This window comes from Magnolia sinica, chromosome 10, assembly GCF_029962835.1.
Source record: "Magnolia sinica isolate HGM2019 chromosome 10, MsV1, whole genome shotgun sequence".
NCBI classification, from domain to species: domain Eukaryota; kingdom Viridiplantae; phylum Streptophyta; class Magnoliopsida; order Magnoliales; family Magnoliaceae; genus Magnolia; species Magnolia sinica.
Genome location: NC_080582.1, coordinates 85,006,199 through 85,018,684, shown reverse-complemented (window position 1 = coordinate 85,018,684; position 12,486 = coordinate 85,006,199). Strand labels below are relative to the sequence as shown.

The 12,486-nt window shown below is 39.7% G+C and overlaps 1 protein-coding gene across 7 annotated transcripts in view; it reads left to right on the top strand.

Moving 5' to 3' along the window:
- The window catches only part of LOC131217255 (calcium-transporting ATPase 5, plasma membrane-type-like), a 54,839-nt gene that overhangs the window by 7,151 nt on the left and 35,202 nt on the right, over positions 1-12,486 (top strand). For 2 of the 7 annotated variants that reach the window (XM_058212120.1, XM_058212116.1), the window contains exons 2-8: positions 2,438-2,620; positions 6,103-6,216; positions 6,604-6,646; positions 8,762-8,862; positions 10,556-10,687; positions 10,767-10,856; positions 12,391-12,460. In XM_058212120.1, coding sequence (XP_058068103.1) covers positions 2,456-2,620; positions 6,103-6,216; positions 6,604-6,646; positions 8,762-8,862; positions 10,556-10,687; positions 10,767-10,856; positions 12,391-12,460 — 715 coding nt within the window. In that variant the 5' untranslated portion in view covers positions 2,438-2,455. Of the gene's footprint in view, positions 1-2,176; positions 2,621-6,102; positions 6,217-6,603; positions 7,084-8,761; positions 8,863-10,555; positions 10,688-10,766; positions 10,857-12,390; positions 12,461-12,486 lie in introns of all 7 variants that reach the window. The other 5 variants (XM_058212117.1, XM_058212118.1, XM_058212119.1 and 2 more) reach the window with 5 other exon arrangements.

Genomic DNA, 12,486 nt, shown 5'->3' with positions numbered 1-12,486 from the left:
TTGCTCACTAACTGTTTGATAAAATAACTCAACGAAGTGTGACTGGTGGTAAGGGAGGTATGTACATGAAACAAATACCTTTTTTTTTTCTTGATTTTTCTTTGTTTTTATGTTGCTTAGAAGGTGTTTGATAAAATACTTGTAAAACCATTGCTTTTATTTCACATATAGAGGGATTTCGAAGCTGTAGTCCATGTGTTTGTGGAAATGCCTCAATGACAAACTCGGCTTAATCTTGGCTTGAACTCAACCTAAGCTGGCCCGAGCTGCTAATTGAACCAAGTTGAGCAGGCCAGTCAGGACTGAGCCGAGTCGAGTTTGAGCTTAGGTCAGCCAGTGGCCGAGCTGAGGCCAGCTCGACTCGATTCGACTCGATGTACACCCCTAGTCATACAAACATAGATGAAAGGAAAACAAAAATATTAGCTTGTTTCAAAACTTCTATGGCCCCAAGGAAATTCAACGGTAGTCATTCAATTCACATTATTTTCATTGAACTTTGGATATGATTTAATTTTAGGCTCATGCCCTAAAATGATATAGTAAAATGGATGAATGGTGTGGATTAGATACATATATCACAGGGGCCCATATAATTTTCTTAATCAGTGAACATTTGTATTCAATCTCAAGTTTTAAAGAATCGGCAGAGGAATCCTTCTTCTAAGTTCTTCTTTAACATTTTACTTAGGACTCATAATCATCATAACCTACCATTGAGATAATTGATATCACAATCACATCATCACCTGATATGTTATACATTAGTATATTGGGGCACAACTCCATCACTACAAGCCAATATCCAAAGATTTACTACGTATTTGACAGTTACCTGAAGTCCATTCGATTTTGGGTCTAAATTTCAAGACCTAGACCCTGGGCCCAGCGAGACTCGCAACGGGTTAGCCCAGGTACAGGAACCATGCCGCTCCACCGGAACTCATGTGTTCATGGTCCTACTCAAGATTAAGTTCCCCAGATGTGTCACTGAACATTTTTACTCTGTTTCGAGATACTGGGGAAGCAGCGAACGCACAAGGACGGATTGCATGCTGACCCTGCCAGTACAGGGTGGTACTCCGTGGGCCCACCATAATTTATATGTTTTATCGATGCGGTCCATCCATTAGCCAAGCTCTTTTAAGGAGGCATTATCTCAAAAATGAGGCAGATCCAAATCTCAGGTGGACCACACTACAGGAAACAATGGTGATTGAACGCCAACCATTAAAAACTTTCTGGCCTAATCAAGAGGTTGGAAGGCAAGTAGACATGGTGAGCGTTCAATCATCACTGTTTCTTGTTGTGTGGTCCACCCGAGAGTTGGATCTGCCTCATTTTTGGGGTCATTCCCTAACATTAGTTGGAAAAATGTATGGACGGCATGGATTACACACATGCATCATGGTGGGCCCATGGAGCAGCGACCAGTAGCAACGGCGGTATTGGCAGGGTCAGTGTGCAATCTCCGTCCACCATAAAGCGGAGGGGGATTGCTTGCGACGGAAGCTAAGTGGGGCCCACCCTAATATTTGTGAAAGATCCATTTTTCCAGATCAAGTGTGCCACACCACATGAAAGTGAGGATTGAATGTCCACCGTGGAACATTTGTAAGACAAGATTTTTTAGATCAGGCTGATATTTTTGGGTTTTGTTCATCACCGTGGGAATGACCTTATCAACGGTATGGATGTCATGTAAATATCACGGTGGACCCGGGAAAGGTTTCAACGGTAGGCATTTCCCTCCCTACTTTTTCTCATCCTGTGGCCCACTTTAGTGTTGGATCCGGCTCATTTTTGTGCTCATGCACTAAAATGAGCTGGAAAAATGGATGGACGGTGTGGATAAAACACATACAACATTGTGGGCCCACAGAGCTGTTCCATCACCGACGTTGGTAAAGGAGGGGTCACTACCGAATCCGAGTCCCTACCTCGAGCGCCTTTACCTCAAGCAAGGAATTCCTCATTAGGCAAAAGAAATAAAAATAAAATAAAAGATAGAAAAGGGCAAGAAAAGAAAAGAAAGTGGGCGAATCTATCAAATAACAGGGTGTAAAACGTAAATATTGTTTTCCAAAAACACCCCTTTCCATGCTCTTCTGCACACTCACTTTCTGTACATGAGAAATGAAACTTCTTCTGGTTATTCTCTCATCATCGACTCCAGTGCCGAGCTTCAACCGGAAAAAATATCGGAACCGCGCCATTCCGAAACCCTAAAACCGCCAAAACTCCCTTCCAAAACCACTCAGGAGAAGCGGTTTCCAACGCCTCCGCTTCAACGAATCCCCTTTCCCCACTTCCGCTATCATCACTCCCCCAAATCACACCGACATTGCTTCTTCGCTGTTGTGGAGTTTTGAATAAATCGCCTTCTTCTGGCCGAGTACAACGAACTAACGGCCGGTGTCATCTCTCCTGCCAGCAGTGCGTCGAGATTCCCGCCATGAGCTCTCCGAGGGAGCTTAGGACCGCTGCGTCTGCCTCGTCGTCTCCGTACCGCGAGGTGAGGATACCGGTCCGCGACGATCCGCACGCGGAGTGCAGCTCGCCGGACGTCTTCACCATTCCTCCGAAGAACGCGTCGATCGAACGGCTCAGGAGATGGAGGGTACGTTCTGCAACGCTGCTCCTGCATTGCATCGCAGAATTTCCTCAAGAATTCTCATTTTTCCAAAATGATTAAGGAGCTTTGATAATCCCACACGCCACCACATACGCCTGCGTGGCAAACGTGTTAAGTATCTAAGCCATCCATCAGGTGGACCACACTGTGTAGATGTTGCTGGCCAAAGATAAAGGTGGTGTATTCAGTATATGTTTCCTGATTTAGAAATAACTGATTGTTTCACAACCGTACATTTATTCAGTTAATAGTGGCCCACCTGACTTGTAGACTGACCTTATTCTTGGGATAGGGAATCTATGTAGCGGCACCCTTCTGATGGATGGCTTGGATATTTCACCTATCTGCCACGTTGGCATGTGGTGGTTTATGCATTAGGTGACTTGTACACACGTGTGGACTTAGCAGAGCTCGTGATTAAGATATTCTGATCTATTATTTTTCTATAAGAAGTGGTAGCATCAGGTGGGCCACACGTAAAATTGGAGAGTTTTGAGTGGTGTAGCCCAAATGATGGTTGGATGGATCCGAATTTTGGTTTGTATGATCATAATGGTGGGATCCACCAGTTGGACGGTTGCATACCATACAATCACGAAGTGGGCATACAATGCCTGGGCTTTAACGCTTCTTTTGAAAACTGATAGATGAGGGTATTTTAATAAACGGTGGGACCCCACATGATGGCGGTTGACATTGAAAGTGGGCCAACATGATGGGCGGTTGACATTGAAGGTGGGCCCACATGATCAAAGACCCATATTGAAGGTGGGGCCCCATGGATAGATGGTCCACATCAAAGGTGCGCCCACATAATGGATGGTTCACACAGAGGTGGGCTCCACATGATGGATGATCTACATCAAAGTGTAGTGTCGCAGGATGGACAGTCATCATCAAGTAGCCCTCACCTAATGAATGGTCCACATCTAAAGTCTCATGTGATGGACGACTAATATCTAAGGTGGCTCAACATGATGGATGGCCCACATCAAAGTGTGGCATTGCATGATGGACAGTCCACATCAAGTGTGCCTCACCTAATGAATGGTTCACATCTAAAGCCTCACATGATGGATGACACATATCCAAGGTAGCCCAACATGATGGATAATCCATATTGAAGGTGTGCCCAGGTAGTGGACTGTTAACATCAAAAGTGGGCACTACATGATAGATAACTCCCATCAAAGGTGGGCCCACATAATGGATGGTCCACATCAAAGGTGAGCTGATGGATGGTGGACATCAAAGGTGGCCCCCATGATGGATGGCCCATATCGAATGTGGGTTTTGCATTTGGTTGCCTATCCTTTTTTTATTAGATGATTTTAGCCATCCAATCAACAGCAATAATAATGAAGAACCCATATTTATCTAAAGGAGTTGTTATAATTTTTAATAATGAGAGCAACTAGCCTTTTAAAAAACACTTTTATTTCAAATAAAAACCGATTTGGATTATGAAAAAATGATTTTGCCAAACGAATTTATTTTAAAACCAGAGCTAGAAGTTCTTATTATCTAGCTCTTATTAGATTAGATAAGAGTTGCCAAATTGACCCTTAATGCTATACTTTCTGACTACGTACATATCAAGTTTCATCCTCCACCAAAGTTTTAAATAACTTCCATTTATAGATAATTACATGAGCACACGGAGCCCTACACATCCACATTCAGCCATGTGTGCAATTTTGAAATACGCCTTTTAGATCTGAGATTTCTATAAGCTTCAAAATAATGCTCAGATCCTCTCCCTAAGAAATTAGACAATTTCTCTTTTCAGTTGGGCCACAATGATGTACAAAATAAATTGACGGTTAAAAATATATTTTGTAGAATTTCATTTGTTTTGCTATGCTGTTACCCACCTGAGTTGTGAAAAGCCTTCTTTCATGCTAAAGTATCCAAACAGCGTATCTCTACATCTAGATGTGAAGGGCTCCACTCGCTTGTGGACTAGAAAACCTAATGGTACTGTTCATACCATATCACGGTGCGAATCCCTGTGGGACCCAGGTGGGCCATCTGTGTTTGCAATGGTGGACCGTTGATTAATGGGTTCACTATGGCTAATGCAAAAAATCAGTTGTATCCACTCATCAAGTATTCCACACTTCAATGGCTATATATCAATGGCCAGCCATTGTTTTCTATGGTGTGGCCCATCTGATGAGTAGGTAGGAATGATTTTTGCATCAGGTGATGCTGGTGGTGGAGCTAACCAATTGGAAGGGTTGGATGTCACATGCACTTAATTGGTTGGAAGTAAACCGTTGGGTGTACCGTGACTGTGGTCCAGCGGATTGGACTTGGGATTTTTATTTGTGGTCCAGCGGATTGGACTTGGGATTTTTATTTATTTATTTTTAAAGAAATGGTCCAGAGCTCGGAAACGGATTGGCTACTCCCCCCGACACCAGCCCCGGAGCTGGTGGTCGGTGCTCTGTGGGCCCACCATGATGTATATGTTTCATCCATTTCGTCCATCTATTTTTCTAGATCAATTTATTATAATATACAAAAAATGAAGTATATCCCAGTCTCAAGTGGACCACATTACAGGAAACAGTGTTGAATGAATTTCGACCGTTAAAAACTTTTTGGGGCCCATAAAAGTATTGGATCAAGTTGATATTTGTTTTCTCCCTTAATCTGGGTGTTTATGGCCTAATCAACGGATTGGATGTCAAATAAACAGTACAGCGAGCCTTAGGAGGATTTAAATGATGGATATCCAATCACTATTGTTTTCCTCTGGTGTGATCCACTTGAGATTTATATCCCTCCCATTTTTGGGATCAAGATATAAAATGATATTTAAAAATGGATGAACGGAATGGATGAAACACATACATCGTGGTGGGGCCCACAGAGCACCGACCACCAGCTCTGGGGCTGGTGTCAGGGGGAGTAGCCAATCCGTTCCCCCGGAGGGGTCACAAGTCACAAAGCACTGTTAAGTTATAGTCCGCTCCTATTTGCATAGGGGTACTTGAATGATCTAATCCATTGATCTAGATTATTATTATTAGGTTCAACGCAGATTTTATTGGCAGTGCAAGCCTCACAACAATCTACCAAATAGTAACCATTCAGTCAATGGTCATTAATATGGATGGTCAAGATCATTTACATAAAAATAGATCCACTCAACAATTTGATCCAGTCATGGATTGCTTATGATTCTAAAGAATCACTTTTCTTAGGCAATAGTAGCCATCTGATCCATGGCTTGGCAAAAGGATGGCTAATCAAGGATGGATTGGATCATCCGATCAGTGTGATTTTTGCATAGTAACCTGGGAAATATGTTCTCTACTTAATGGACAGTTCAGATCAATCGATGGGGTAGTCAAACTGAATCGTTTCAACTAGTAGCACTGTAACTGAGGGCACCACAGCATTCCTCTTTTTCTTTTTTTTTTCTCAATTTATATAACATGGGCTCTTTGTTTCTCCAGAAAGCTACTTTTGCTCTAAATGCGACTCGTCGGTTTCGATATACCCTCAACTTGAAACTTGAAGAAAGAGAGAAATTACTATGCAAGATTAGGACGCATTCTCAAGTCATACGAGTAATGATTTCTTTGCCCAACTCTACCATGTGGGACCCAATGCGTGATGTGTCTATTTCATCCTACCCGTCCATCGGATGCGCCCTCTCATTTTAGGCCTAGAGCCCAAATAAAAAAGTCTGGTGGCCCACACCTAGATGAAGTGGCAACCCAAAACTTAGGTGGGCCACATGACCTGAATTTCGGGGGTTTTAGGCCTGATTTTACGTTGTTCCGTGTAGTGTGGCCGACAGGGTTTTGGATGGGCCTGCCATTTGAAATGAACGGTGAAGATGAGATGGCACACCCGATGAATATTTTGGATTCCACGCAAATATGGTGGGCCCTACATACGCTCGAATCTTGTGTGATAATTCCGCAACTAACTTGGCATTGTTATCATTTCAGGCATCAATACTTTTCCAAAGGGCTGCACCTGCAACAAACGGGGGTACTGACAAATGTTCTTATCTTATAAAAGAAGTTGCTAATTCTACACGCAGGCACAGCACAGCTGTGCTAATTTCGAAGAACGCGTGCAAGATCTTAGCTTTCCATATGGTTGGAAATAATGTTTAGATCTTCTGTGCTGAAAATCAGACGGTTGTACTGCTAAGATGGCCCACGATGTACAAAGTAAACTAACGGCTAAACCAATTTGTGCCAGCCATCCATATGTTTTGTTATTTGCTGTGGCCCACTTGAGGTTCTGAATGACCTGATTTGTTGCCCAGGAGATCTAAACAATGTATTTACCTGATGGAAAGGTCAGATCTCTCACACGTTTTAGAATTTTTGGCACATGAGCTGCATGTAGATGTGAAGGGCTCCTGCACGCATGTGGAATGAGCAAACCTCTATCTTATTTTGCACTGTTTCGATTATATGGTAATAGGGTTGTGCCTGTAACCCTATGCTAATTTTGCACCATTTAAAAAATGGCAGTGACTCTTCAAACCTGCACATGATGTAGTTGTAAGGCAATCCAGACCGTCCAAATTACTGACTGAACTGTGAACGGAGCATAACCAGAAAGTTGCACTGAGAAGTTAAATTTAACCGTCTGATTCCCTTTCAACCATAATTTGATGATTACAATTGCTTGATCGGTGTGATTTCGGAGATATACTTCATCTACAATGGGGTCCACTATTTGCATGGTCTAGGTAGATGTACATAGGTGCCGCGTTTTCAATGGCGAAAAAGTAACATGGGAATCTAGCCATGGAAATATTTTTAGCTGTTCATTGTTTAGTTTATTAGAGATGTGTTGTTTTTAGAAACATTTGTGCTGTTTGTCCACTGACAGTAAATCTAAAAGTTTCAATCCTGTTCATTGTTTTAAGAATAGTTCAAAGGCTAAGGAAAATTCTATATTCGAATAGCCCGAGTCGATTCTTTTATGAAGAACTTGTTTTGGTCATGACTCAACCAAAACTCGTCAAAAAAATAAATAAATCAGCATAACTCCATATTTAACTTGACTAGGCAAAACTCGACATTTTTTATATTTGCTTTAGGTTTTTTTAAATATTAAATATAACTTAAAAAATCATAAGAATTTTCGAGTTTTCATGTTTTTATAATATGGTTTTGAAAGGCAGTTAGTCAGATAAACTCTTCATGTTTAGCAACATACATCAGAAGTATTAGTATTTCTATTGAAGAAACACAGAGTGATTCCTTAGGCTTGGAAGCATCTTGGATGAAGAGCAAGACCAATGACTTAGACGGGCAGGCTTTCTCATTTCATATCATAGTTTAAAAACTCAGTGACATAACTTGAGATGAGAACTTGAGCCGAATTACTAAGAAACTTGCAGACTCGCCACTCGATACAACAATACCGAGTCACTCTCTCTGCCATATGGTTATTGAACCAAAAGGTGAATGTAGGTAGCGGAAATTTGAACCCAAAACCTCACAGAGGTGAATCAGCAACATCCACTAGCAAGACACGTGCAATTCATCACAATTTAGTAGGCAAATTTTTTACTGATAATACACTGAATATCTATTATTAGTTCTTCATTCTTCCTAGTTTAATTGTTAAACACTGAGTCGAGTGTTCGAGTTGACTCATCTCGGCTGGATATTGATTTGAGTCGAGTTTTTGAGTTTTTAAACTATGTTTCATATTTGATCGACTAGATGGTAACTTACCCAAGCAGTCAAGCTCACTAGGACACTTCAACAGTCAATCAATCAATTTGAACTGTCCATTAGGTCTAGCATACATTCCATGGTGTAATATGCAAAAATCATGCCAAATGAACCATTCTAACCATCCGATTAACAGCCTTATTTATTGGATCGTCAAGATCATTTATATAAAATAGGCACAATCAACAATTCAAGCCACTTATTTGTGGGGGTTATCAAGGATCGCTTGTGTTTTTAAAGAATCACTTCTATTAGATGATACTAATCATCCATCATAAAATAGAAGGCTAACTTATTGATGGAGCAGGCCATCTGATTGGTTTGACGTACATACATATGTACATACATCATACTATTATTTGACATATTAATTTCATGTATGGCTTTTCCATTTTGTTGCTAGGTGCTTCTGAAGGACAAATCAATGGTTACGGAATTGGACAGGAACGACTTACTACAATCTCAAGAGATCATAACCTTTCTGCTCTGGAAGAACGTGGGGGGGTGAGTCCTTATCAAAACTTAATAGGAAATGCTCCAGATCTCTCAGAGCGCTGTTAAGTCATGGTGCTCCTAGTTTTATTGGGACACTTAATCAATTGATGTAGATGTCCATTAGGTCCAACACTCATTTCATAGGCTACCGTGCACACTAATATGATAATCTTAACCATCTGATCAATGGCCTAAAATATAGATCGTCAAGATCATTTGTACAAAAACAGTCATCTACAAAAAGATCATTTGTACAAAATAGGTCTAACCAACAATTTGATCCATCTATTTGATAGTTCCCATCATAGATTGCTTATGATTCTAAAGAATCAATTCTAATAAGCAGTCCTAACCATCCCATCCATGGGTTGAAGAAAGGATGGCTACAAAAAACAAGGCCGAATCTAGGTTGGATTGATCATCCGGTCAATCTTATTTTTGCATGGTGGCCATTAAATTTGATCTACAATGGACAGTTTAGATCCATCTGTTGGACTTTCAAAGAGATTGAGATGATTGGAAGTTAAAAAGGATTTTCCAAAAGGTCCAAGCTCTTAAGGACTCAATTTTTATTTTTATTTTTTTAAATGCTTTCCAAAATTGTGCCCAATCATCAATTTCAACAATTTCAACTGTCGAATATATTGTAAACTTAACATATCAACTTAACCCAAAAGGCATGCCACCAACTTGATGGATCTCAAAATAATGTTCCCCTCAAAAACAAATCTGTTAGTGAGTTTTCATTATTATAGAAAGAATCAAATAAACCTGTGAGTTTAAAATCACATAATGGAACCCTAGAAAAACACAACTTGAATTCAACATATTTGACCAAGAAAAGTCATAAATCATGTCTTTAGGTTGAAGTTAAATCCTAACCACCAACACCACAATACATATAGGTCAACATGATTGCCACTGTCCATAAAAACATTCCAAATAAGCCATAGATCAATTTCGTGTCTCGGCCAATTAAGAGGTAAGAAATCATTTTTTTTTTAAAAAGAAAAAGCTCCACAATATAAGGTTGAAGAGAAGATCCATCATTTAATTTCTTATAAAGAATAACCAATAAAACTATTGACCTATTTTAAAATATTCTTAAAGCCCCCACCAATTTAAAATAATAGAAAGGAAGCGAAGTAAAATTAAACCAAAAAAAAAAGAAAAAAGAAGAAGAAGGGAACAAGTATAATTTGAATGGTAAATCGGGAATAAAATCGTAAATCGTCGGATTCAAATCATAGAATTGTAGGATCCATCCAAAAAGGGATTCAAATTGTTTTGCCTAAGATTTGACTTAAATCACAATTCGTAAATCATACATCATGGGATTTTGACAATTGTGGATGCAGCTAGGAGCACCATAAATTGTATTGCTCCGAGAGCATTTGAATATTTCTAAAACTTAACATTCTCCTAATAACAGGCACTTGGGCCCTTTTTGCCTGCCAGTCTGCCACGTAAAAATGAATTAATCTCATTTTTGTTGATTGTAATTATGTATTAGAGATCATGATTGTTGGTTATCACGATTATTTTTAATCCTTGTACGAAAATGAAATATGATATCTAATACATAATTACAATGAACTAAAATGGGATGAACTCATTTTCAAGTGACACCCAAACAAGGCCTTAGTCCGCCTAGAATGTTATCTATGTTGTGGTGGATTCATGTGTGTTATTATTACGCCAGGTTCAAGGGCTAGCGAAACTGTTAAAAACCAATCTAGAGAAGGGGATTGGTGGAGACGACAGCGAAATAGTATGTCGGAAGAATGCATTTGGAGCGAACACGTATCCACGGAAAAAAGCACGGGGTTTTTTGGTATATCTCTCTGTCATTTTCTCATCAGTTACTATATTCAGCTGTGGGAATTATCTCACCATGCACCATTTCATGTTAGACTTTCCTTTGGGAAGCTTGGCAAGACTTGACCCTCATCATCTTGATGATAGCTGCAGTCGCCTCTTTGGCATTGGGCATAAAAACGGAGGTGAGATTAAGCTTGTGTTGTTTTATTTTTTATGAAAAAGTGTAGGGTGCATTTGGTTGCATCCCAAGTATCATGACATTTCGGGATATTTCATGACTAATCAGTCTAATGTGGTGCAAAATTTCATGATTTAAAATTTGGTGCAACCGAACAAACCTGTATCAACAACATTAATTGTTTAATGTTTTTAAATGTCTTTGCGTATTAATAATTTATTAGTAGTACATCATAGGTATGAAGTGTTGTGTATTCTACAATGCAATTTACGTTTCTCCTCAAACCATGTACAATAGAAATATAAATTGCCTTAGGGTAATGGTCACATGAATTACAGTGCATGGTAATTACCATATGTTCACACTATCTGGAGTCCACTCATGTTGTGTATGTAGAATCCAAACCTTGCATTTGTTGCGACTCCTCATTTTCAGTGTAGATGCAAAGAATAAACCTGACTCAAAACTCAAGTGGGACACACCATATGGATCAATGTACAATCACGCCTAAAACCTATATATCTATGTGGTTTGGATGGCACTCAAACATCACCTTGGGTCCTACACATCTCCAACATATGGTGATTACCATGCATTCGAGTGCATGTGATCATTCCCCATTGTCTCATAGCAATACATGGCACATCATACCATAAGACATTGATGTGTGAATTTGTGATGTTGATTTATAAAGACACCATATTAAATTCATTGCCATTTATATCCATCTTTGTGCATATTGGTTTCTTGTGTTTGCATAATGGTTTTTGTTATGAATGTTAGAGTACACAGCTCTGTGTATGTGTGGAGCACCATAATGATATTTTTGAAGATTGAAAATTTATTAAAGGGAGCTAGGGGCAGCCCAAAAGAAAAACAGAAGACAACAAAACAACAAAGGAAAGCCAAACAGAAACCTACTATACAACCTTAAAAAAAAAAAAAAAAATACAAAACAAAACAAGGAAACAAGACCACTATACAACTCAAAACAGGGAAAGACCCCAGGACTGGAGACTGTCAGCACATTACAAGCGCAGAACTGAAGAGAAAATGCTGCAGTCCAATGAGCGACGGCTAAACACCCAATCGGAAGCATCTCGCAGAACATTGGCCAGCACCCTTGAAGATGAGGACTGATTTTGGAAGCACCGATTGTTTCGCTCTCTCCAGATGGCCTAGAGGGCTGCCAAACTGACGAAGCACCAAAGGGGCTTGAGCCAAGTGAAAAGCAGACCAATGATCTCACCAGAGTACCATACTGATGGTTGTAGAAATAGGGAAAAGAAGAGAAAATATCTATTTTCTCCTCATCTAAAATCTTTTATTTATAATCTCCCAAGTACAAAGATAATCTTCTCTTTACAAAGAGACAATTACAAAAACAAATCAAATAACCAAAAGCTATCTAAAAGATAACTAAGAGATATACATCAATATGGTATTCATCAGGGACACATAAGACTCTGTACACCATCAATGTCCTGTTCTTTGTTTTGACCGTCAATTTGAATATTCAATCTCTCAATTTCTTTTAGGGCCTCAAAGAAGGATGGTATGATGGTGGGAGCATTGCCTTCGCTGTCCTTCTTGTAATAGCTGTTACAGGTATGGAAGTTAGATATAACTAATTC